The sequence below is a fragment of the Felis catus genome, chromosome B2, assembly GCF_018350175.1.
Source record: "Felis catus isolate Fca126 chromosome B2, F.catus_Fca126_mat1.0, whole genome shotgun sequence".
Classification (NCBI taxonomy): domain Eukaryota; kingdom Metazoa; phylum Chordata; class Mammalia; order Carnivora; family Felidae; genus Felis; species Felis catus.
The window spans coordinates 108,919,883-108,942,761 of NC_058372.1; the positions used below are offsets into that span (position 1 = coordinate 108,919,883).

Below are 22,879 nucleotides of genomic sequence, written 5' to 3' on the forward strand. Positions count from 1 at the left end.
TAGTCAGTTTCCTCAGCTGATAACTCAAAATATAATCTCCAAGATGGTCTTTCAAAAAGGCTATTTAGTTCGCTTCCATTCAAACCTTCAGAAATCCATCCTCCCAGCGCCCATCCCTACCCAGCTTTATCTTCACCACCCACGTCTGTTCCTTCCCCTTTCCCCTTGCTTCTTAAATATTGCACCATTTATTATTTAGAAAAAGGTAACAAAACAAAAAAAGGCACATGCTCAGGAGAGAAAACAACCACATTATATAATATCCCCTTTAAACTGAAGCAGAAAGCAAATTTATAGTAGGAAAAATTTATACAAAATTTATACAAATTTATAGTAGGAAAATTTAAACAATAGTCTTGTTTAAGAGTCTAGTTTAAGAGTCAAATTGAGGGTATAAAGAATGATTTTCCTAAACTCCAGGAAAACAAAAATTTGCTGTAAAATTCAGGATTTTATTTGATACTTATTCTCCTGTACTATCAAACACATACCAGCCTTAATTGCTAAACCATAAGATGGAGGGAGGTTAAAAAACAGTGTACATGAAAAACCCAGGGAGAATTTAAATAACCTGTCAATATTTTTTAAATGACTTTGAGAGAGCAAGAAAAAAAGGAAATACACTACATAAAGCCATTTCAAAAGCTATGCACTTCAGGGTAGACTGGACAAAGAATGAAGATATTAAAAATAAAAGATTAAATATTTGGGCTGATAGACCAAATGTTTTTCAACTAGTTCATGACTTTACAATGCTATGGAAATAAAGTTCTCAATTTTCTCAGCTCTTAAAAATCAACAGCACATACATAAATTGTGTTGTCTAACACTACCTACTAAAAATTTCATAAACGTCATAAATATAGAATAGAATAGAATTACATCAAGTGGCCTCTAACCATGTATTAGTTCTAAATTACAATTAAAGTTAAAAATACCCAGCTTCTCGGGTTCCTGAAATTCATTCCAAGTTTTCAGTAGCCACATATATCTAGTGGCCACTCTACTAGACAATGCAGATATTCCACTGTTGTAGAAAATGTTATCAGAGTGCACAGAGGAGAAGCTAAAGGAAATGCTTTAGCAGGACATCGTGCTAAGCAGGCTGCTGTGACTCAAGTCCTCACGCAAGGAACTCTTACAAAGCAAAAGGAAAATGCATGGAGTGGTCTTAAAGTTTCCACTGTAGATGTCCAAAATCTGATCCTCAATTCTGAAAAGTGGAGATAGATCTTGTATCCATTTTCCCCAAGGTTTCCTTTCAAAAGTTGGGCCATGTTTGCTTTAAAACTTACACACACACACACACACACACACACACACACACACACACACACACACAGTCTTTACATATTTTGTAGGTTCAGGAAGGTTTTTAAGAGAATATGAGGTTTAAGTTGGAATCTCATGCAAGTTTGACCAATTATGTACAAGAAATACTTGATTCAGTTGATAAAATACGTAAGTTGTTTATAATAAAGTAACTATTTTCAGACTAAAAATTGATTATGGCATAATTAACTCTTAAAAATCTGTTCCTTATTTGAAAAGTTAATCTATAATTAACATTTGCAATATTTCCACCCAAGCCCCTATGACAGCAATAATGAATTATAGGGAGAGGGGAATCATTGGGTTTTCCCCCTTTCTCTATTTTAACAAGATCAGTTTGTGTTCATATGGCAACAAATTTTCATTTAAAATGGGAATGGGAGGGAAAGGAGACGTGGAAGGATTTTATTTCAAGTCATTAAACATTTTTAAACACTTATTACCTCTACAAATAAACTCCTGTTCTATTCAACATCCCTCTCTCTCCCTTCTGAAACTCAATTCTCTTGATTCTCAAACACAAAACAAGTTTTCTTTTTTCATTTTATGCTCTACTGCATTCACCCAGAAATTCACAACTCTAGGACCATTTCCCTTCTCCTAACTTTTAAACTCAAGATTCTAACTACATAAATCATATTTATCATTTCAAAGTCCTATTAGAACTTTTAAAGTATTTTAATAAATTTCACATTTCATGTTTGTTATTAGACTTGATTTATTTTCAAAGTCTTTACACATTATTCCACTGATAGCAATAAATGTGGAACATTTTGCTAATATATTTTATAGTTTTAGTTTTTATTTGATGTAACTTGAATTAATTTTTGTAAATGCAAAAGCACATATCATTCTGAGTTTTTAATACAACTTTCAGTCCAGAGCATGGGTATATTTTATAGAACTAACTCCCCTACAAATACCGGACCTGAATTAAGTCACAATACTTAAAAATAGGGCTTGTTTCACCTTGCTTGTTAGCATCCCAATTTACGACGTAATTATGTATTTTCTAAATGTTATCCTATTACTCAATTCTATACTTTTATCCTTTTATATGTCACAAAATGGTAGTTTAAAAAAAAATCACATAAAAGAGGAATTGCTTCAGGGTGCCAGGGTGGCTCATTCGGCTAAGCATCCAACTCTTGATTTCAGCTCAGGTCATGATCTCATGGTTCATGGGTTCGAGCCCCGTGTCACGCTATGCACGGACAGCATGGAGCCTGCTTGGGATTCTCTCTCCCTCTGTCTCTGGCCCTCCCCAGCTCACACACACATGCATGCTCTCTCTCGTAATAAACATTTATAAAAGGGGGGGGATTATTTTGTCATCCAAGATAAATTATCAATCAACTTTGCACATTCAACTTATTACATCATGTATCTTTTTGTGATATTATTTCTCAACATAAGGACAGAAACAGACTTACCAAAGATTTATATTTCTTTTCAAGAAGTCTTAGTACTGCAGTTCTGCTATAATATGCATGCTAAAATTAGGAGAAAATGATATTTAATATTCAAGCTATACCACTCAAAGTCTATTTTTCCCGAATCATTTCCAATAACATGAATTACCAATAACAGTTTGAAATTATTGTAATCAGTACAAAATAGGTTTTTCTATGTACAATGGATTATGAGCATAGCAATTACCAGAATGCAAATGGTATGAAAAGAACCGTAGATCATTTATTGACAGACAAGTAGAAAAATATTCTATCCCTCAACTGCAACCAGTTTCCATGTTGTTACTTTAAAACCATTATCAACACACATATCAGAAGGAAAGGAAAGACACAAAAGCCTGGGTGAGGAAGATCACAACCATCACAATGAAGGATACTGTACTATCTACATATGCAGAAATTTGCCAAGCTTGAAATGCTCTGAAGCAATAGTATCTTAATCACTTTCTGCCAATCATGTATTTTAAATAATTCAAAGTGCCAAAAAAATAATTATCTCCTTAGAACTAAATATAGTGGGATTAAAACATACTTTTTATGCTTTCCACAAAGGGGAAAATATAAATGTTATTAAATTATATTAAATATAATATAAATTATATTTTTTAAAATTTATTGTCAAGTTAGCTAGCATACAGTGTATACAGTGTGCTCTCGGTTTTGGGGTTAGATTCCTGTGATTCATCCCTTACGTACAACACCCAGTGCTCATCCCAAAAGTGTCCTCATCAATGCCCATCACCCATTTCCTCCCTCCCCCACCCCCGCAATCAACCCTCAGTTTGTTCTCCACATTCAAGAGTCTCTTATGATTCGCCTCCCTCTCTGTTTGAAATTATTTTTTCCTCTTCCCTTCCCCCACTGTCTTCTGTTAAGTTTCTCAAGTTCCACATATGAGTGAAAACATATCTTTCTCTGACTGAATTATTTCACTTAGCTTAATACTATCCAGTTCCATCCACGTTGTTGCAAATGACAGGATTTCATTTTTTCTCATTGGCAAGTAGTATTCCATCATATATATAAACCAAATCTTCTCTATCCACTCATTAGTTAATGGACATTTGGGCTCTTTCCATAATTTGGCTATTGTTGAAAGCACTGCTATAAACATTGGGGTACATGTGCCCCTATGAATCAGCACTCCTACTTTTGACTATGTTCTGAAAAGAAATCCTCATAGTGCATCCCTTAGACCAGAGTCACTACACTACATTCCCAGGCCAAGTTCAGCTGCCACCTGATTTGGTACATAAAGTTTTATTGGAATAGTTACATCCATTCATTTATATATTGTCTAAGGATGCTTTGGGGTTACTACAGAATTGAATAGGTGCAGGGACAGTACAGTCCACAAAACCAAAAATTTATTGTCTGTCCCTTTAGAAAGTCTGCCAACCTCTGACTGAGATGAGTGTAGCATAATGTAATGAATTTTCATTAATACTAGAACACAGGAGCTAATTTTTATATATATATATATATATATATATATATATATAATTTTCTGTTGGTTAGTGTTTCTGTGATCTGCTGCATACCCTTGAGAATCAAGTACTGACAATAAAATATGTTAAGTGAAAAAATGTATTAACAGAATAAGATTTGTTAAAGATCTAAACCAATAAATTTAAAAGTGTATATAATGTAACTACATAAACCAAAATCTTAATAGTTATCCCTGTGTTGTAGAAATTCAATATGTGCTTTTACATATTTTGTATACTTTCTATAATAAAGGTATAATTTGATAACTAAAAATTAAGAATAAAGTGTCAGATGTAAGGCATAAAGGGTTCAAGTCAATTAAATTGAGCAAACACTTATCAAACACATACTTTATAAGCCAGGTAAGGGCTAAGCTCTGGACAGAACTGTTTGGGTTAATTGCATTATACAGTTTACATAACAAAAGGCAAAACAAAAATAAAAATAAGCCATCAACTAAGTAATGTGCAAACTGTATGGAGCAGTAAATAAACACGTTGCTCCTCGTCATGGCAAGTCACGGCCCCATCCCTTTCCCTTCGCCACAGCAACAAATACATAATGCCTGGCAGACAAACTTAGCGGGACAAAGATGTGAGAATAATAAGCCAACACTGCTGCCGCTACTGCCAGACAGACAACTCATTCCACAGCAGATGAGGGAGGTAACAGTATAAGGATCTTTAAAATTAATTTCAGTTCCAGAATAGTGATGAGCTCCACTGGAAATTACCAGAATTCAGGCATTAAACATTCTCCAAATTGTAGGTTCAGGAGGAAGCAAATGAAAGGAGGTATGTCTGAAAATATCCGAAGTCAGAGAAAAATGAACACTGAACTCATGTTCTACCACATCTGCTTAAAAAATCTGAAGTTTTTAGACTAAAAAAAGAACAGATTTTAGTTAGGTCATTCAGGTTAAGAGAGTCAAATGAATTATCATTTAAAATCCCATTTTGTGGCACAAAAACAGACACATAGACCAATGGAATAGAATAGAAACCCCAGAACTAGACCCACAAACGTATGGCCAACTCATCTTTGACAAAGCAGGAAAGAACATCCAATGGAAAAAAGACAGCCTCTTTAACAAATGGTGCTGGGAGAACTGGACAGCAACATGCAGAAGGTTGAAACTAGACCACTTTCTCACACCATTCACAAAAATAAACTCAAAATGGATAAAGGACCTAAATGTGAGACAGGAAACCATCAAAACCTTAGAGGAGAAAGCAGGAAAAGACCTCTCTGACCTCAGCCGTAGCAATCTCTTACTCGACGCATCCCCAAAGGCAAGGGAATTAAAAGCAAAAGTGAATTACTGGGACCTTATGAAGATAAAAAGCTTCTGCACAGCAAAGGAAACAACCAACAAAACTAAAAGGCAACCAACGGAATGGGAAAAGATATTCGCAAATGACATATCGGACAAAGGGCTAGTATCCAAAATCTATAAAGAGCTCACCAAACTCCACACCCGAAAAACAAATAACCCAGTGAAGAAATGGGCAGAAAACATGAATAGACACTTCTCTAAAGAAGACATCCGGATGGCCAACAGGCACATGAAAAGATGTTCAGCGTCGCTCCTTATCAGGGAAATACAAATCAAAACCACACTCAGGTATCACCTCACGCCAGTCAGAGTGGCCAAAATGAACAAATCAGGAGACTATAGATGCTGGAGAGGATGTGGAGAAACGGGAACCCTCTTGCACTGTTGGTGGGAATGCAAACTGGTGCAGCCACTCTGGAAAGCAGTGTGGAGGTTCCTCAGAAAATTAAAAATAGGCCTACCCTATGACCCAGCAATAGCACTGCTAGGAATTTATCCAAGGGATACAGGAGTACTGATGCATAGGGCCACTTGTACCCCAATGTTCATAGCAGCACTCTCAACAATAGCCAAATTATGGAAAGAGCCGAAATGTCCATCAACTGATGAATGGATAAAGAAATTGTGGTTTATATACACAATGGAATATTACGTGGCAATGAGAAAAAATGAAATATGGCCTTTTGTAGCAACGTGGATGGAACTGGACAGTGTGATGCTAAGTGAAATAAGCCATACAGAGAAAGACAGATACCATATGGTTTCACTCTTATGTGGATCCTGAGAAACTTAACAGGAACCCATGGGGGAGGGGAAGGAAAAAAAAAAAAAAAAAAAAAGAGGTTAGAGTGGGAGAGAGCCAAAGCATAAGAGACTGTTAAAAACTGAGAACAAACTGAGGGTTGATGGGGGGTGGGAGGGAGGGGTGGGTGGGTGATGGGTATTGAGGAGGGCACCTTTTGGGATGAGCACTGGGTGTTGTATGGAAACCAATTTGTCAATAAATTTCATATATAAAAAAAATAAATAAATAAATAATTATATTTCAAAAAAAAAAATAAAATCCTATTTTGGCTCTGTCACTTACTAGGTAAACAATCTTAAATTACTTCTCCATATTTCAGTTGCCACATCTGTAAAATGGGGTAGTAATACCATATATCTCACAAATTGTTATAAGAGTTAAGTGAGTTAACATGTAAAAGTGATTAGAACTCTTATAAATAGTAAAAACTGGAATGTTAGTTATTCTTTGACACAATACAGCAATGCACTAAAAAGTAGACAAATATTCCATTTTTCCTTACCATCCACTTTTTGAACCACACAGCTTTGGTATCAACCAATGCAAAAAAGTAGATTGGATCCAAAATCTTTTGTGAGACAAGATGGCCCTGATCATGTTTAACGGATAATAAGGACAAAGTATTCTCCACAATCTCTTCCATATACCTTAAGGTTTGGGAATAAAACAGTTTTAGAAAAAAAAAAAACAAATGCTATTACACACACACACACACACACACACACACACACAGTGATTTATTTTCTATTTATGGAACAATAAGGTGAAAATTTTTAGAAAAAAACTTTTTTTTATGTTTTAGCAAATGGGATTCACACCCAATTTTCTTCCTGCTTTTTAAAAAAACTTTTGTTTCTACTTCAACACTGGCTCTCCAAACTTAACTTTCCTTTTTAGACTCAACAGTTGGCTCTTACAACCTTATTAAAACTTTTAGAACTGAAAGGAAAAACTTTAAAGACCACTTACGGAACTTGTCCAAAGTAGCAAAGACTAATAATAAAAGAATTGGAAACAAGGCTACAACATCCTCATTCAGATTTTTTGTAATAAATAAATGGTGTAAAATGGTATTTGCAAAGAGCCATTCATATAGCTAAGCACAAAATATGAAAAGCTAAACTTTATTAATCCCTCCCCAATTACATAAGTCAATTAAGACTGTCTCTATTCTTTCTCCTTGTAATGCACAAGGGACAGTAACACTCCTATATTTCATATTGACATAAATTAGGGGACTTACTTTTCTGGGTGACGAATCCAGAAAGATGGAGCCTCTTTCTGATATTCATTTAGAAGACGAACCTGAAAAGCAGTATGTAACAATTCTCAAAAAATTAGAATTCTTAAATATAGAACTATTCAAACAAAAATAAAAGCATATAGCAAGTGAATACCTTTTTAAGTAAGCAGATCACATTAGGATTACTTATATCTATACCAGTTGACAGAGTAGGAATATGATTTTCTCTAGAAAGAAAGTATAACTTCAAATATTTAGCTGAAAAGAAAAATTAAAAATATATTACATCATTCATTTGCAGTGTTTTCTGAAAAGTTATTTCCTATCCACTTTCTTAAGCACAAATAAAGGAAAATGCCTTTTAAAAAATCTAATAAACATACCTAAGCTTGTATAAATTTCCTTGGTCATATGTAATGGTGAAAGAGTAAATGTCTGTGCATAGAATTTTAAAATCCGGTCCTATGAAAATGAAAAGATTTGTATCAGAGATTCTTATAATAGAATGGAGATGAAAAAAACACTTTTCACACAGTGAAAAACTTAGAAAATAAATAGAAACCTTTCAGAAATCTGAGTAGGAATGTACCTTTAAGTAAAAGCACAATCTTATGTTGGTCAGTAAAAAGTAAAATACATGGATGGAGAAAGAGTGAGGTTTGATAGAGTAAGGTACAATGTTCAGACAACAGCAGGAGTACTAAATGGTTAAAAACAACAACAACAACAATCACAACAACAACCATTCTCCTTTCCAAATCCAACATTTGCTGGTTTGTTTGTTTTTTTTTTAATTGCTTACATAGGTAGTTTCAGTAATTAGACATTTAGGACTCCAATATTTTGCCTATCTCCAAGAAAAGTATTATTTAACACATTTTCAAAATATACATTATTAGAACTTAAAGTAGAAATTATCACAAGGTAAATGAATTAAATGATAATAGATGTAGCTAGAAAGTACTTGGCCCTAGTAGGTACTTTAAAATAATAGCTATCATTTTAATTATGCCAACTTTAATACTGTGATGAAATTAATCCTAATAGTGAAATTCAATGTCCCATTACATAAAAACATAAAATTTCCTCAAGTGTTCTAGTCTGGGGGTGGGAGGGATGGGGGGGAATGACCTTGCCTATATCAAATGTTAGGATAATTTACTTTTTTTAAAAAAAAGGTTACCCAAATGACTAAAGTCTCTAATAACCCAAAGGAATTCCTACTGAACACAGGATATTAAATACTTTGGAAAGTTTATTTTTATAATTGCAGCAACTGATAAGTATCTGTCACACTTTTTAAACACTATAGGCTTCACTAAATTACATGGAAGAGTCCTTTAGAGTTGGAAATGAAGAAACAGAATCAAAGAATCCAATCAAGAGTTTGGATCAAACATAAATTCAAAATGAAAAGAATGCCATGCCTTACTTTCTACTCCAAAATGACTGGTTCTATTACCATCTCCCCTCTATAACAACTTCTTCCAATTTTAAGTATCGACAACACTCTTGTGAATAATCTGTAATAGCTAAACAAAACCACTTATATTGACCCATTAGGATATTCATGGTTTATAAATATTATTATGTAATTTTTTAAATAATTAAAGGAAATTTGCCTGACCACTATTCTTTGTTAAGAAAAAATACACAGAAATTAACAATTTCATTTCCTTTTAGAAAGCCTTGAAATGTTAAAAGTGACCCTGAAAAGTCTTTTTCCCTTCCAAAGTTCTTGGATCATTGAGTTTTTACAGAAGTCTGCATCATCTAGTGTCAGTAAAGCTGAACTACATTTGGGTATTAGGTAATTGGAACACATTTTCCCCCCTCATAAAAATCAACAAACCACTTCTGTTTCCAAACCACTCCTGTTGACCAGTATAATTATATCTTCATTGATGGAAGAGTATGATTTTCAACAGATAAATGTATTCAGTTTTTTTTTTTTTTTTAATAACTGCTTACTGTCCCACTCCTCTAGTAGAATGTAAGTTCTATGAAGGCGGAGACTAATGTCTTGGTCAGTGTGTTTCCAGCATCTAGATTAGAATGCTGCACATTGTTGGTAATCAATACGTATCTGTTGAACAGCTAGTACATTTTAACCCTCATGCTAATATCTTTAATTTTGTACAAAACACCATAATAATTTTAAAGCAAAATTTTTCTTCACTGATACATCAATTAAGAAAAAGACCCTCTAAACCTACTTTGCATTTAAATGTGATATGGGATATAGCCGGATTTTTTAAGATTTTATTATTTTTTTAAGTAATCTCTACACCCAGTGTGGGCCTCGAACTTACCACCCCAAGATCAAGAGTTGCATGCTGTACTGACTTAGCCAGCCAGATGCCCCTAGCAGAATTTTTTAAGTCACATTATCGATATTACCAATAGAACTATACTTTTTAATATGATCTTACTCATGTAATAGCATTTCTGAGAAGTTATAGGAGAATCATTTTTTACATTCAATCATTTCTCTGACTTCATAATTTTATAATTTTTGGAATTTTCTATATTTGCTTTATGATTCATCTCAATTATCTTCTAAACTTGGCTTTAGTTTTCTTTTCTTTTTAAGCAATTAAGCAATCTCTAAATAAACACTTAAATCCATAAGAAACATGCTTATGATTCAGTGAGAATAAATTCTGATCATTTTAAATGCAAATTTTCATATGTCATCAATTCTTTCAAAAATGCTTTAAATAATCTTTTAAAATATTTTTCTTAACTCAAAAACAAGACACAAATTGGATATCCCTTTATAAAACAAAATGCACAAAGTACCTATATTATTATTTGGCAGTGGAATGTGACAGTGATCATTCTAATCATAAAAGAGTTAAGTCAATGCTTTAAAGAAAGTCTTCACAACTCAAAAGCTGGAATTGAAATTCTATGAGTATTAGAGCTACTACTAAAATAATAATTCCATTTGCTTACAGAATGGTGGGAAAACAAATTTTAAAAGATCATTTCTATAGGGAGCACCCAGATAGGTGGCTTAGTCAGTTAAGCGCCTGACTTTGGTTCAGGTCATGATCTCTGTGATTTGTGAGTTCAGGCCCACATGGAACTGCCAGTGCAGAGGCTGCTTGGGATTCTCTCCCTCCCTCTCTCTCGCTGCACCTCTCCCACTTGCACACACTCGCACTCTTTCTCTCTCAATATAAATAAACTTTAAAAATGTATATGTTTCCATAAGCATTTCCTTACACTAAACACAGGATCAGGATCTGAAAGAGACATTGTCAGTTTTTCACAGAGAGTGGTCCAATTTTCACAATTCAGGACATCAGATGGCGGAGCTGAACATAACATTTGCAAGGCTTCATATCTCACCTATAATTTAAAAGACTTTTATTAATACCCAGCCACTGGAACACTACCAATACTCCAAATATTAAAAATTGAAAAGCAGTCTTATCTAGATAATTGTTTTTTTTTTAATTTTTTTTTCAATGTTTATTTTTGGGACAGAGAAAGACAGAGCATGAACGGGGGAGGGGCAGAGAGAGAGGGAGACACAGAATCGGAAACAGGCTCCAGGCTCTGAGCCATCAGCCCAGAGCCTGACGCGGGGCTCAAACTCACGGACCGCAAGATCGTGACCTGGCTGAAGTCGGACGCTTAACCGACTGCGCCACCCAGGCGCCCCTAGATAATTGTTTTAAAGAGCCAACTACTGAAAATCAAAGGTTCTTTTACAAAACAATTTTGAGAACTGATTTTTTTAAACTGTTAAACAGAAAAAAAATAGGTTGTTAATTTTACGTAAAGCAAAAATTAAAACATAACTGTGTGAGATTCTAGGTCCTATATCTAAGTGAATGAAGAATGGTGGCCGAATCTGAATCATCACAGCAAGGTTTTCCAATGGCCTTGTTCCACAGACTTCCCTTACTAAAGTAGACACCCATAGGTGGTCCTATAATTTGGGGGCCTTAATTTAAAAATAGCCTAATATGCCCCTAGTGAAGCATCTCCATTCCAGAATATAGGAACAATTCTCACAAAACAATTTGGACTAGTTTTTGATGCTATACCACATTTTCCGACCTTCAAACCACTGAGATAGAAAGCAATGTGATGCAAAACTGAATTTCTGTATTGTCACAAAAAGCTTACTTCTTAATCATTCTTCTCAAAAATGAATCAGAGTTCCTTCAAAACAGTATGACCCAAAGGACAACAGTGGAAAATAGCCCTTCTCCAATCAGAAATGGAACATGGCTTCTGCCCCACCACTCTCCAATTAGTGAATAATAACTCACTGATTCCAACTCATTCCTCAAAATCTGGTTCTTTCCCCTGCTGAAATAAGTGAAATCTAGTGGTTTAAAAAAGGGGAAGAGGGAGGGGCAGGAGGGAGCAGTAGGGGCCAAGCTTAGGAAACCAGACCCTTTAAATCAGGGTATCAAGTTTTATGTGAAAAAGACAGAATATACACGCACTTTAAAGTGTCTATATATTCATATGAAAGAACTCCTAAATACAACTGTATTTGTAATAGGGATTGGGGGACTTAGGAATGATTTCAGAAACTTTAATTTCTCCTTTTCAGTTAATTTTTAGGACAAAATCCCATTAAGAATTTACTACTAGGGGCACCTGGGTGACTCAGTCGGTTGAGCATCTGACTTCGGCTCAGGTCATGATCTCATGGTCTGTGAGTTCGAGCCCTGCGTCAGGCTCCGTGCTGACAGCTCGGAGCCTGGAGCCTGCTTTGGATTCTGTGTCTCCCTCTCACTCTGTCCCTCCCCTGCTCATGTTCTCTCTCTCTGTCAAAAATACACAAACATTTTTAAAAAAAATTTTTAAAGAACTTACTACTAGCAGAAGCATAATAAATGTTTCTGAACAAGTATAAATTTCCAAGTAATCCACTTAAACTGAAGACAATAAGATGTTATAGAAAAGTCGAGCCTCATTTCTAATATCTTTTGAAACATTTACTAGGAATCTAGAAAACAAACCAGAAGGTGAAATGCTAAAAATTATTATGTGATTAAAAAAAAACATCAGTGGGAGTAAATCCTAACTATTCATTTAGTTTAATATGAAAAGTTGACTATTTTCTATTTCATACTGACTTAACAAAATAATACTTGATAAATAGTAATTTATATAGTCTTAACATATAAACAGGCACAATTCAATAGAACTGCTTCTTTAAAATCCCTTTTCTGGGGCGCCTGGGTGGCTCAGTTGGTTGAGTGTCCGACTTCGGCTCAGGTCATGATCTCACGGTCCGTGGGTTTGAGCCCCATGTAGGGCTCTGTGCTGACATCTCAGAGCCTAGAGCTTGCTTCCAATTCTGTCTCTCCCTCTCCCTGCCCCTCCCCCACTTTCAGTCTCCCTCTCTCTCTCAAAAACTAAACATTAAAATCCTTTTTCTAATCAATGAACACGTGTGAAGGTTGCTCACATTTTCTAGAAGTAGAAGGAACATTAAATGAAGATAGTTTTTCCTCAAAGAAATCGCTAAAATATTACACACAAAGCAACAGTGAAAGAACAATTTGGGGGACAACCACTTATAACTTTATCCCTTCAAAACTGAAACTAGATGTAAAAATTTCCTCCTACAAACCATGAAAATTCTCTGAGAGCCTCCCTTACTCTGTGACCTCTTATTTCAAGACTGGAAAGTCTAGCAGGGTTATCAGTCTAGGAGCATCAAGATAATAAACACCTATCCTCAAGAGAAACAGTCTAACTGAGACTAAATATATTATATATATTATATATCTGACTAAACTTGATAGCTACCCTTTAAACTTACCTCTTTAGGTTGCCCAGGCTCCAACTGGTCTAAAATCAATTGTAATTTTCCTTGACAAAATTTGTAACTCTGTAACACAATTGACAAAACATTCATTTAGTAGACTTTTAGAAGTACTGCTATAAACTATTTTTTAATATAACTCCAAGCACAAAATGCATTCTGAGCAAGAAAAGGGGGTGATCTATTCTGACTTGGCAGAAAACTTGGAATTTGTTTCCCAAGGCATTTAAATGGGAACTGAATGTCTCAGGAGAACAGTGTACTACACATATCTGAAAATTATTATTTGCTGAGCAACTTCAATGTGTAGAACATAAGATTCAAAAGATGTAAAGCCAAGATATTTTGTGCCCAGAAATGTGAAATGAATGAAACAGTAAGATAAAACAAGAAGGCACTGCTAGTACCCTAGGCATAGCTACAATGCTGCTTGAATATTTTGGTTCCTTTGCTTTCCTGTACTTTTCTTAAGCCTTTCTCCAGGCCTCCTTTTTGGTGAAAAATTCCTGAGGTAAAAGTCTCCATCTAGAAAAAAGTTTATAATAGACCATAAGCTATGTTGGAAAAGGAAAGGGTCTTTTTCTTGATGAAGGCAGTTTAAATATGACTAATACCTAAAATAATCATCTAAAAATAAAACTGCCATTAAAATTATAGCTGTCATTTATTATCTTTTATGTAACAAGCCCTATATGATATAAATTCACAATGACTGAAACAGGAGAAATATGAAAACCAAGGTTGAATAACTTTTCCAAGTCACAAAGTTATCAGAACTCAGATTCCCATCCACATTTTTGCTATGTATACTCTTTCTCTTCCAGTTAAGTACATCATGATGACTCAAATTTTTATCAGTTACTTCATCTCCAAAGTTATATATAATTATCCTTTCAACATTTCCACTTGAATGTCTAATAGGCATCTCAAACTTAACATGTCCAAGACAGAATATTTTATTCCAAACCTGCTCCTTCCTGAAACTTCTCCATCCTCCTAAACGAGGTTACCCCCCATCCAGATTTTGTACTTAGATCAAAACTAGGAGTCGGGGCACCTGGGTGGTTCAGTGGGTTGAGCATCCGACTCTTGATTTCGGCTCAGGTCATGATCCCAGAGCCGTGGGATCATGCCCCACATAGGGCTCTACACTTAGTGTGGAGCCTGCTGAAGATTCTCTCTCTTTCCCTCTGTCTCCCTCTGCCCCTCTCCCCAACTCATGTTCAGGCTCTTTCTATACAATTAAAAAAAAATGTATGTTAAAAATAGGAATCAATCTTGGCTCTTCACTTTCTCACTTCCTATATCCAATATTATTAAGTTCCAAAAGATAATCTCCAAGTTTCACAAACCTTAACTCCAACTACCCCACACCACTTCCCTGCTAAAACCTTAAACCAAAGCACCATCGACTCTAGCCTAGACCACTTCAGTTCATCCTAACCAGTCTCCTTGCTTTGACTCATCCCATCCTACGCCACACCACCATCCATTCTCCAGCAACAGTCAGATGGAGCTTTTCAAAGTTATAAATCAAATCCATTAATTTCCCTTACTTCAACCTCACAAAAAGACCTCTCACATTATTCAGAATATAGGGAATTTACTTACATGATCTGGGCCCCTGATTCTTTGATACACGGTCATACAATTCTTCCCTCTGCCAGTCAGGCTTCAGTCTCACTGGCCTTTTTTCTCCATTTCTGGAAGATGCCATCCATGCTCACTTTAGCCTAAGAACCTTTGCCATTGCCATTCCTCCCGCTGGGCAACACTCTTGGTCTTTTTTCACTATAGCATCCCCAATACCTGAATCAGTGCCTCATAGGCCCTCAATATACATTAGTTTAATACATAAATGACTCCAAAGTGAGTCTTCCCACAATGCTACATGGTCCCTAACAATACAGGGTACATAACCACTTTATAAAAAAAAAAAAAAAAAAAAAAAACATAACAGACCAATACTTCATTTCTTAAAGAGTCTCAGGTTTTGCTGAGTTTTCTTCCTTTCTAAAAGTATATAGTTCAACTGTGAAGAACTCTGATACATGCTACTTTTAAAAAGCACTATATATTAAATCTTTAACTTTGAACTTTTGTATTACAATTAAAATACTAAAATTTATGAATAATTACCAATGACAAACATAAGTATATGAATGTAGCAGTCTTGAAATGAAAAAAAGATAACATAGAATATCTAAAATAGTATATATATAAGCATAAGTGCTAATATGCATTTGTGATACCTAATGCATATATGTACTTTCAGCAGTATATATACACATGCGTATAAGTGTCTAAAATGTATGTAAAGTATATGTGTATATACATACTCATTCTACTCTATTGCTAGAAAAACTTCCCCCCCCCTTTACCTAGCCCTTTTGCCTCTCTTATAAACTTTATTTCTTCTGTCTACTTCCATCATGACTTTTACCAGATCATTATCTATGTCTAAAATGCTGTCCAGCTTACTAAAAAGAACTACAGTTTCAAGGACATGAATCTTAATTGGATAGATGAAGTTTCAAATCCCAGCTCAAACTAGTTATATGACTCTGGAGTCTTTAACCCCATCCTCATTTTTCACATCTACCTCCCAGCATCACTGTAAGAATTAAATGGGAAAATGGTAAAGTCTTTTGCTTTATTGTTATAAAATTTTTAACTGCAAAGTAAATTTCCTGTTTCTCAAGAAATTTTTTTTGAAAAATTTTTAATGTTTATTTATTTTTGAGAGACAGAGCACAAGCAGGGAAGGGGCAGAGAGAGTGGGAGACACAGAATCCAAAGCAGGCCCCAGGCCCTGAGCTGTCCACACAGAACCTGATGCAGGGCTCGAACCCACAAACTGTGAGATCGTGACCGAAGTCAGATGCTTAACCACGGAGTCCCCCAGGCGCCCCTCTCAGGAAATTTTCTATGAAAAAATATAAAATAACTGACTCTACCTACCAACTACCTATTCAAGATCAAAAAATCTAAAGATATATTTCATTGATTTCCATAGATTCCCATTCTAATCTAGTCTCTTTTTCAATATAGAGGCATGCTCTACAACAACCCTGATAAATGGGGAGCCAGACATTTTTTGAACATTCTCAACTACAGTGAGTTCATATTTGGGGAAGCAACCAATATTATGTCAAAGTAGCAGTCAAAAAGGGTAATTACATAGACCTTAACAAAATTCATCTACTTAAATGCTCTCTGTGACAAAGCCTTTGTTTCTAATCTTCTGTGCAATACTCCAAACAAGCAACCCTTACTCTCTGAAAATGGTTTTGCCTTTTATTTAACAAAATGATTAAGGCTAATCAACATGATGATCCCTCAAATTACTTCCTCTTTCCCCCAATATTATTCTGTGGTGAGTTAGCCAAATTAAAAGATCTTTTCTTAGCCCTCATGATAGACTTCCCTCTAGCCTTCATTGCAGCTAATTACCATCACTTCCACCTTGAAATTCACCCCCCTCCTTAAATTCCCTCTAGCCTTCATTACAGCTAGTTACCATCACTTCCACCTTGAAATTCACCCCACCCCCACCCCTGCAAGTTCCTACCCAGTGCATTGTGGTTTGGCACCTTCTTGTATGACCCACCTTTTGGTTTCTCCTGGCCCTCTGAAACTGTGTTTCCTAGGGTCTCGCCTATTTTAGGTGGCTTCCATAGGAATTAAACAGAGATGACTCATACTGTGTTATCCCCAACTTTTCTTGAATCCTGCATTTTCAACACTTGTTACACCATTGAGATACCTTACTGGTACTTGAAATTCAAAATCTTTAAAAATAAATAAAAGTGAACTTCCATATTCTTCTCCACACCTAAACCTCCTTTCTAATCCCAGGCGTGGTTTATGACACCCCATGGTCTTGTAGCCACTTTGGCTTGAAATCATAGCTAGACTTTTGACTCTATACCCACTCTGCACTACCCTCCTGCCCAAAACCCACTCTGCACTACCCTCCTGCCCAAGTTTAATGATCCTATGTCTGTAATTCTCACATCAGTCACTATTTATTCCTACAAAGCCTCCTCAGTTCAGGCCTTCTTCAGCTTTTTTACCCACTCATGCCCTTCTGCACATAACTCAAGTAAATCTCCCGAACACATTTTTCTGTTCAGAAACTTAAAATGATTTCCTTTTACTTACAAAACAATCCAGTTTATCCTTTGAATGCATTCATTTATTCCTTAAATATTTATTTGGCATCTACTATGTTTCAGATACCTATTATGTACCAGGCACTTGAATTTTAAAGCTAGGAGCAATAATTAAGATCTAATCCTTGCTCCATAATTTGGCCTTAACCTACCCTTTCCATTTACTCCTCACAAACTCTTTGTTCAAACTCTTCACATAAACTACAGGTTCCCCAATATGCCATTCTTTGTTGATTGAGAGCTTTTGTCCATTCCCTTGTCTAACATACTTTCCTCTATTGCTTTGATATTCTTAGTTACAAGGATTCTTCTTTAGATTTCCTAAGACACATTATTTCTACCTTACAACTCTGTTATTTGTGTACATATCCTCTTCATCTCAAGTAAGCTCCTTGAAGATATAATGTGTATATAATTAATCTTTTCACTTTTGCAGTGTCTATTACAAAATATTACACAAAATATATGCTGAATACATATTTGTTGGGCTGAAGTCCCTCAATTCTACCATACTTGCCTTTTCTCCCAGGTGATAATACAAATGTAAAAAGCACAGACTTGGGGCACCTGGCTGACTCAAAGGGTGGAGTGTGCAACTCTCGATCTTGGGGTTGTGGGTTCAAGCCCTGCATTGAGTGTAGAGATTGCTTAAAAATAATAAAATCTTGGGGCACCTGGGTGGCTTAACTGGTTAAGCATCTGGCTCTTTGATTCAGCACAGGTCATGATCTCATGATTCATGAGTTTGAGCCCTAAGTCAGGCTCAGTACTAACAGCTCGAAGCCTGCTTAGGATCATTTCTCTCCCCTCTCTGCCCCTCTCCCACTCATTCTCTCCCCCTCCCCTTTCTTTCTCAAAATAAATAAATTTAAAAAGAAATAAAACAAAAAAATAAAATCTTTTTTAAAAAAAGAAAAAAAAGCATAGCCTTTAATAGTTATTTGTTTGGAGCTGCCTCATCAATCTATTTACTACCCCTTTATCACTTAATTATGAATTCTGTTAATTATCTTAAATATAGTACATACTGGGGCACCTAGGTGACTCAGTCAGTTAAGCGTCCAACTTCAGTTCAGGTCATGATCTCGCAGTTTGTGGGTTCAAGCCCCAAGTCGGCTCTGTGTTGACAGCTCAGAGCCTGGAACCTGCTCCAGATCTGTGTCTCCCTCTCTCTCTCTGTCCTTCCCTGCTTGCACTCTGTCTCTGTCTCTCTCAAAAATAAACATTTAAAAATTTTTGGAAAAAAAGAAAAAAAACATAGTATATACTACTCTTTAAAAATGTTATTTAAGCAATGAAAACTTTTGTTACACCGGACATGAGAATGAGCCTAATATTTGCCTTAAAGGTTACCCTTTTGTTTTTTTAAGGTAGCTGTGTGTTATTGTGCATCAGTGAATGAACATCAATTGTGATAGCAACCAACTAATAACTTTGATAACTAGAGCAAAGTAGATAGTGTGTCCCATTTAACACCAATTTAAGATTTTTCAGATGTTCTAGACATTTCTTAGATTGAAAATTCCTGGGGTGACTAGTATCGGCCCACTTGATTTGTAGAGCAACATATCTGTTGGCAATATCAATATAGGTACTTCCTATAGGAAGTTTCTTCCCCAACATATTTACATATGTTAAAGCATAAGCTACACAAATCATTTCTAGCACATTCTAAGGAGAAAGAGCAAGAAATAAGATTGATAATCTAAGACTTGGTCCTCTGTATAATCATATAGATCCTAATTAAAGGTATTTATATGCTAAAATAAGATTGGGATAGATTTCTTTCAATTGAAATTTACTAAAGATTGCAAAAATTAATCATTCTGTAATTTTTTTGGTAACAGTTATCATAATTAATTACAACATATACTAAAGAATATTCACATTATTCAATGACTACACTTAAATAAAATCAAACTACCCTCAAAATTAATGTACCCTAGAAGTCTCCAAATGTTTGGCTTGTAAACTGTATAAACCATTAAAATACAAGCAAAGACAGACAACATTACTGTGGTCTGAACAATATAACTATTGGAAATAAGAAATATATAACTATCAAACCTAATGATATTTCAGGCTTTAATATGTCTAAATGCGCAATTTCTCTATTTTTAATTTTAAAAATCACCCAATGATGATAAATAGGACAACAGCAAACATTTAGTTCTTATGCCAGGTTGTGTTGAAAATGCTTTACATACATTAAGTCCATAAAGCAACCTATAAGGTAGGTTCTATTACTATCTCCACTGTAACAGATAAGAAAACCGAGGCACCGAGAGAAGAAACCAAGGTCCACAATGCATCGATGGCAGAGCAAAACTTTGTTTCAGACTGGTTTGTCTCCAAGATTCAGAATGACTTAGTTTCCTGTAGAATAGCTTTTTCAAATTTTAGTGCTTCTAAAACTTTTTAAATTATGAGCCTGCCTTTCATTATGCCTTAAATACGGAACAAAGTTACTAATTCAAAACAAAAGCAATGCTTTAAAAACATGTTCAAATGAAAAATGTTCCTTAATTTCCTATGTCTTATGGTTTAACAAAAACAGCTTTCACTTTAAAAGTGCTGCCATTGAGAGGTAATAACAAAAATCTATTAATATTTTAAAGTATAAAGAAACTTTAGATATTCATCAAGAAGATACTTAGCACTGCTAATCAAAGAAATTAGTTTTTCTGGTGTCAGACTGTCTCAAGAGATGACTATTAGGCAAGCAAGCAAGGTCACACCTGCACCTACCCAAACCTCCCGGCAATCCACCTGCCTCCAGCCTAAAATGAAGCAGCTGCATTATCAGTGCTACCATCTTCCTGTTCTCTAGTTTCAGCTACCTTTCCCTTTCATTTCTGCCTTTAAGACTTTAGGCTCCTACCTTTTTCTGCTTATAAAACAAGAATAATCAAAATCTTATGAATTGAGGGTAACTAGAGATGGAAGAACTTGTGAAGTGCAGTTTGGGCTGTGTATTTCCTCCTGTTCTCTGGCTGATGTTGCTGAAAAAGAGGAGTCTTACAAGACTCCGTAGCATGAAATCCTCAAAAGCAGAATTCCTCACCAAAAAGAGCACTGTAAAAGCTTTGAAGACTTTAGGAGAGGCCAGAAAATGGGTTGAACTCAAAATACTCTAAGGTTTGAGAAGTCCGGATAAAACATACATTAGGGTCCTTGAAAGCAAATACTCTCAAAGACAGAAGAGAGACCATCCACCCAGTAAAGGGAAAAAGCTACACAAAAAATCTTACTGGAAAAATTCAAAGCCTAGCACAAGATGGAGTTCAGACTGTTCCCAGGAGGTGGTTCAAGCACAAAGTTGAAGGAATAGTATCTCCTTTTCTATGAATTAAAAAACAGGGAAGATCAGCCCTGGCCTTTGTGTGAGAGGTGAAGACAGGTGAACTAACAGGGATAGAGGCCCTAATACAGTAGTTTCCTATTGCTGCTTTAAAAATTACCATAATCTTAGGGACTCAAAAGAACAATGCATTTATTATCTTACAGTTCTGGAGGTCACAAATCTAAAACACATCAGCAGGGTTGTGTTGCTTCTGGAGGCTCTGGGGCAGAATTCATTTCCTTACCTTTTCCAGCCTCTAAAGATTGCCTGCAGTTTTCCTTAGCTCATAGGCTTCCTTCTATCCTCAAAGCCAACAACCGCCTCACTCCAGCGTCTATTTCAACCTACACAGTACCTTCCCTGACTCTGACCCTCCTGAGGCTCTCCTATACAGATGGCTGTGATTGATTATATTTGACTCTCCTTGATGAGGATAGTCTTCCCAGCTGAAGATCCTTAATTTAATCACATTAACAAAGACCCTTGGGCCATGTAAGCTAATATATTCACAGGTTTGGGGGATTCAGACATGGATATCTTCAAGGGGTCCTTTAAACTGCCTACCATAGATACCAAGGATGGGTTTCAAACATAGCCTGTCTTGAAAGCAAATAAACAGTAAATGCCTTAAATAGGTTCACATTATGCAAGGGCAACAGGTTAATGCTATCCTAAACTCACCTCCTCCACACAGTGTACACCTTGGGGTTCCTTTGGAACATAATTAAATAGTTTGCACACTATAAAACAGCAAAATGCCTGTGCTGTACCACACTGAATATGGTTAAGAAAGAAGAAAACAAAACAACTGCAATAGAAAAGGACATGACTTTTAAAAGCTTAATGTATATTAGAGGTAATCCTCTTCCTTCCCAGCTGTAGAAAATGACCCAGAAAAGCTCAGTTAGAAACCACACAGGACCACAGCTGAGACACTCTATTTTAGTATGTCTCTGAATGGCATCGACTTCAGCACATCCTTTAAGACATGAAAGCTAACATATATAGAGCAGCAGCAACAGTTCTAAGGACTTGATACACATTAACTCTGTTAACAGTCTCAATAACCATATGAGGTTAAGTGGTATTATTGTTCCCATTTTACAAATGAGAAACACTATGGCACAGGGAAGTTAAGACATTTGTCCAGGGTCACACAGCTAGTAAGTGGTGGAACCAAAATTTGAACTCAAGCAGTCTCCAGGTAGTATAAGCATGGAACAAAGACTTTAGAGGGTGAGAAACCAGGCTTAAATTCACAGTTCACTCCTAACTAGCAATATGAGTTTGGGCAAATTACTTACCTATAACCTTGCCTTTTTTTCCTGTAAAGTTGACTAGTAACACCTATAGTAAAGACAAAGTCAAGTACAGGGACCAATATATGGCAGAAATCTCAATAACAGACAGCTAGTATTATTATTTCTATCTTTCCAACATTACCTTGCTTCTTTCAAGGTTTGCATTACCTTACTTTTTTCAAGGTTTAATCACAATACCAAATCTTTTCAGTGCTCTGTTCAAAATTATAATAAAAACCAATCTCTCTATTTTTTAATATTCTCAAACATACATTAATAGTGTCCAAGGCCAACCATGTCCAAAGATTTTCAATAATAGGTCAGAAATCCATATATAACCAGGCTGCAATTTTAAAAATACTAACAATGAAATAAAGCCTACTCTGTTCGCAAACTAGAAATTTTCTACTAGTATCAAAACAGCATGGGAATGCAAGCTGGTGCAGCCACTCTGGAAAACAGTACAGAGGTTCCTCAAAAAACTAAAAATAGAACTACCCTACGACCCAGCAATTGCACTACTAGGCATCTATCCGAGGGATACAGGTGTCCTGTTTCAAAGGGACACATGCACCCCCATG

General features: G+C 35.6%; 1 protein-coding gene across 8 annotated transcripts in view; it reads right to left on the reverse strand.

Annotated features, from left to right (window-relative positions):
• TBC1D32 (TBC1 domain family member 32) overlaps positions 1-22,879 on the reverse strand; it is a 204,315-nt gene that overhangs the window by 158,669 nt on the left and 22,767 nt on the right. For 6 of the 8 annotated variants that reach the window (XM_045057971.1, XM_011282635.4, XM_045057970.1 and 3 more), the window contains exons 5-11: positions 13,477-13,545; positions 10,908-11,033; positions 8,060-8,138; positions 7,831-7,934; positions 7,677-7,738; positions 6,936-7,080; positions 2,766-2,825 (exon numbers count right to left, since the gene is read on the reverse strand). In XM_045057971.1, coding sequence (XP_044913906.1) covers positions 2,766-2,825; positions 6,936-7,080; positions 7,677-7,738; positions 7,831-7,934; positions 8,060-8,138; positions 10,908-11,033; positions 13,477-13,545 — 645 coding nt within the window. Of the gene's footprint in view, positions 1-2,765; positions 2,826-6,935; positions 7,081-7,676; positions 7,739-7,830; positions 7,935-8,059; positions 8,139-10,907; positions 11,034-13,476; positions 13,546-21,241; positions 22,279-22,879 lie in introns of those variants that run through there. The other 2 variants (XM_045057972.1, XM_045057969.1) reach the window with 2 other exon arrangements.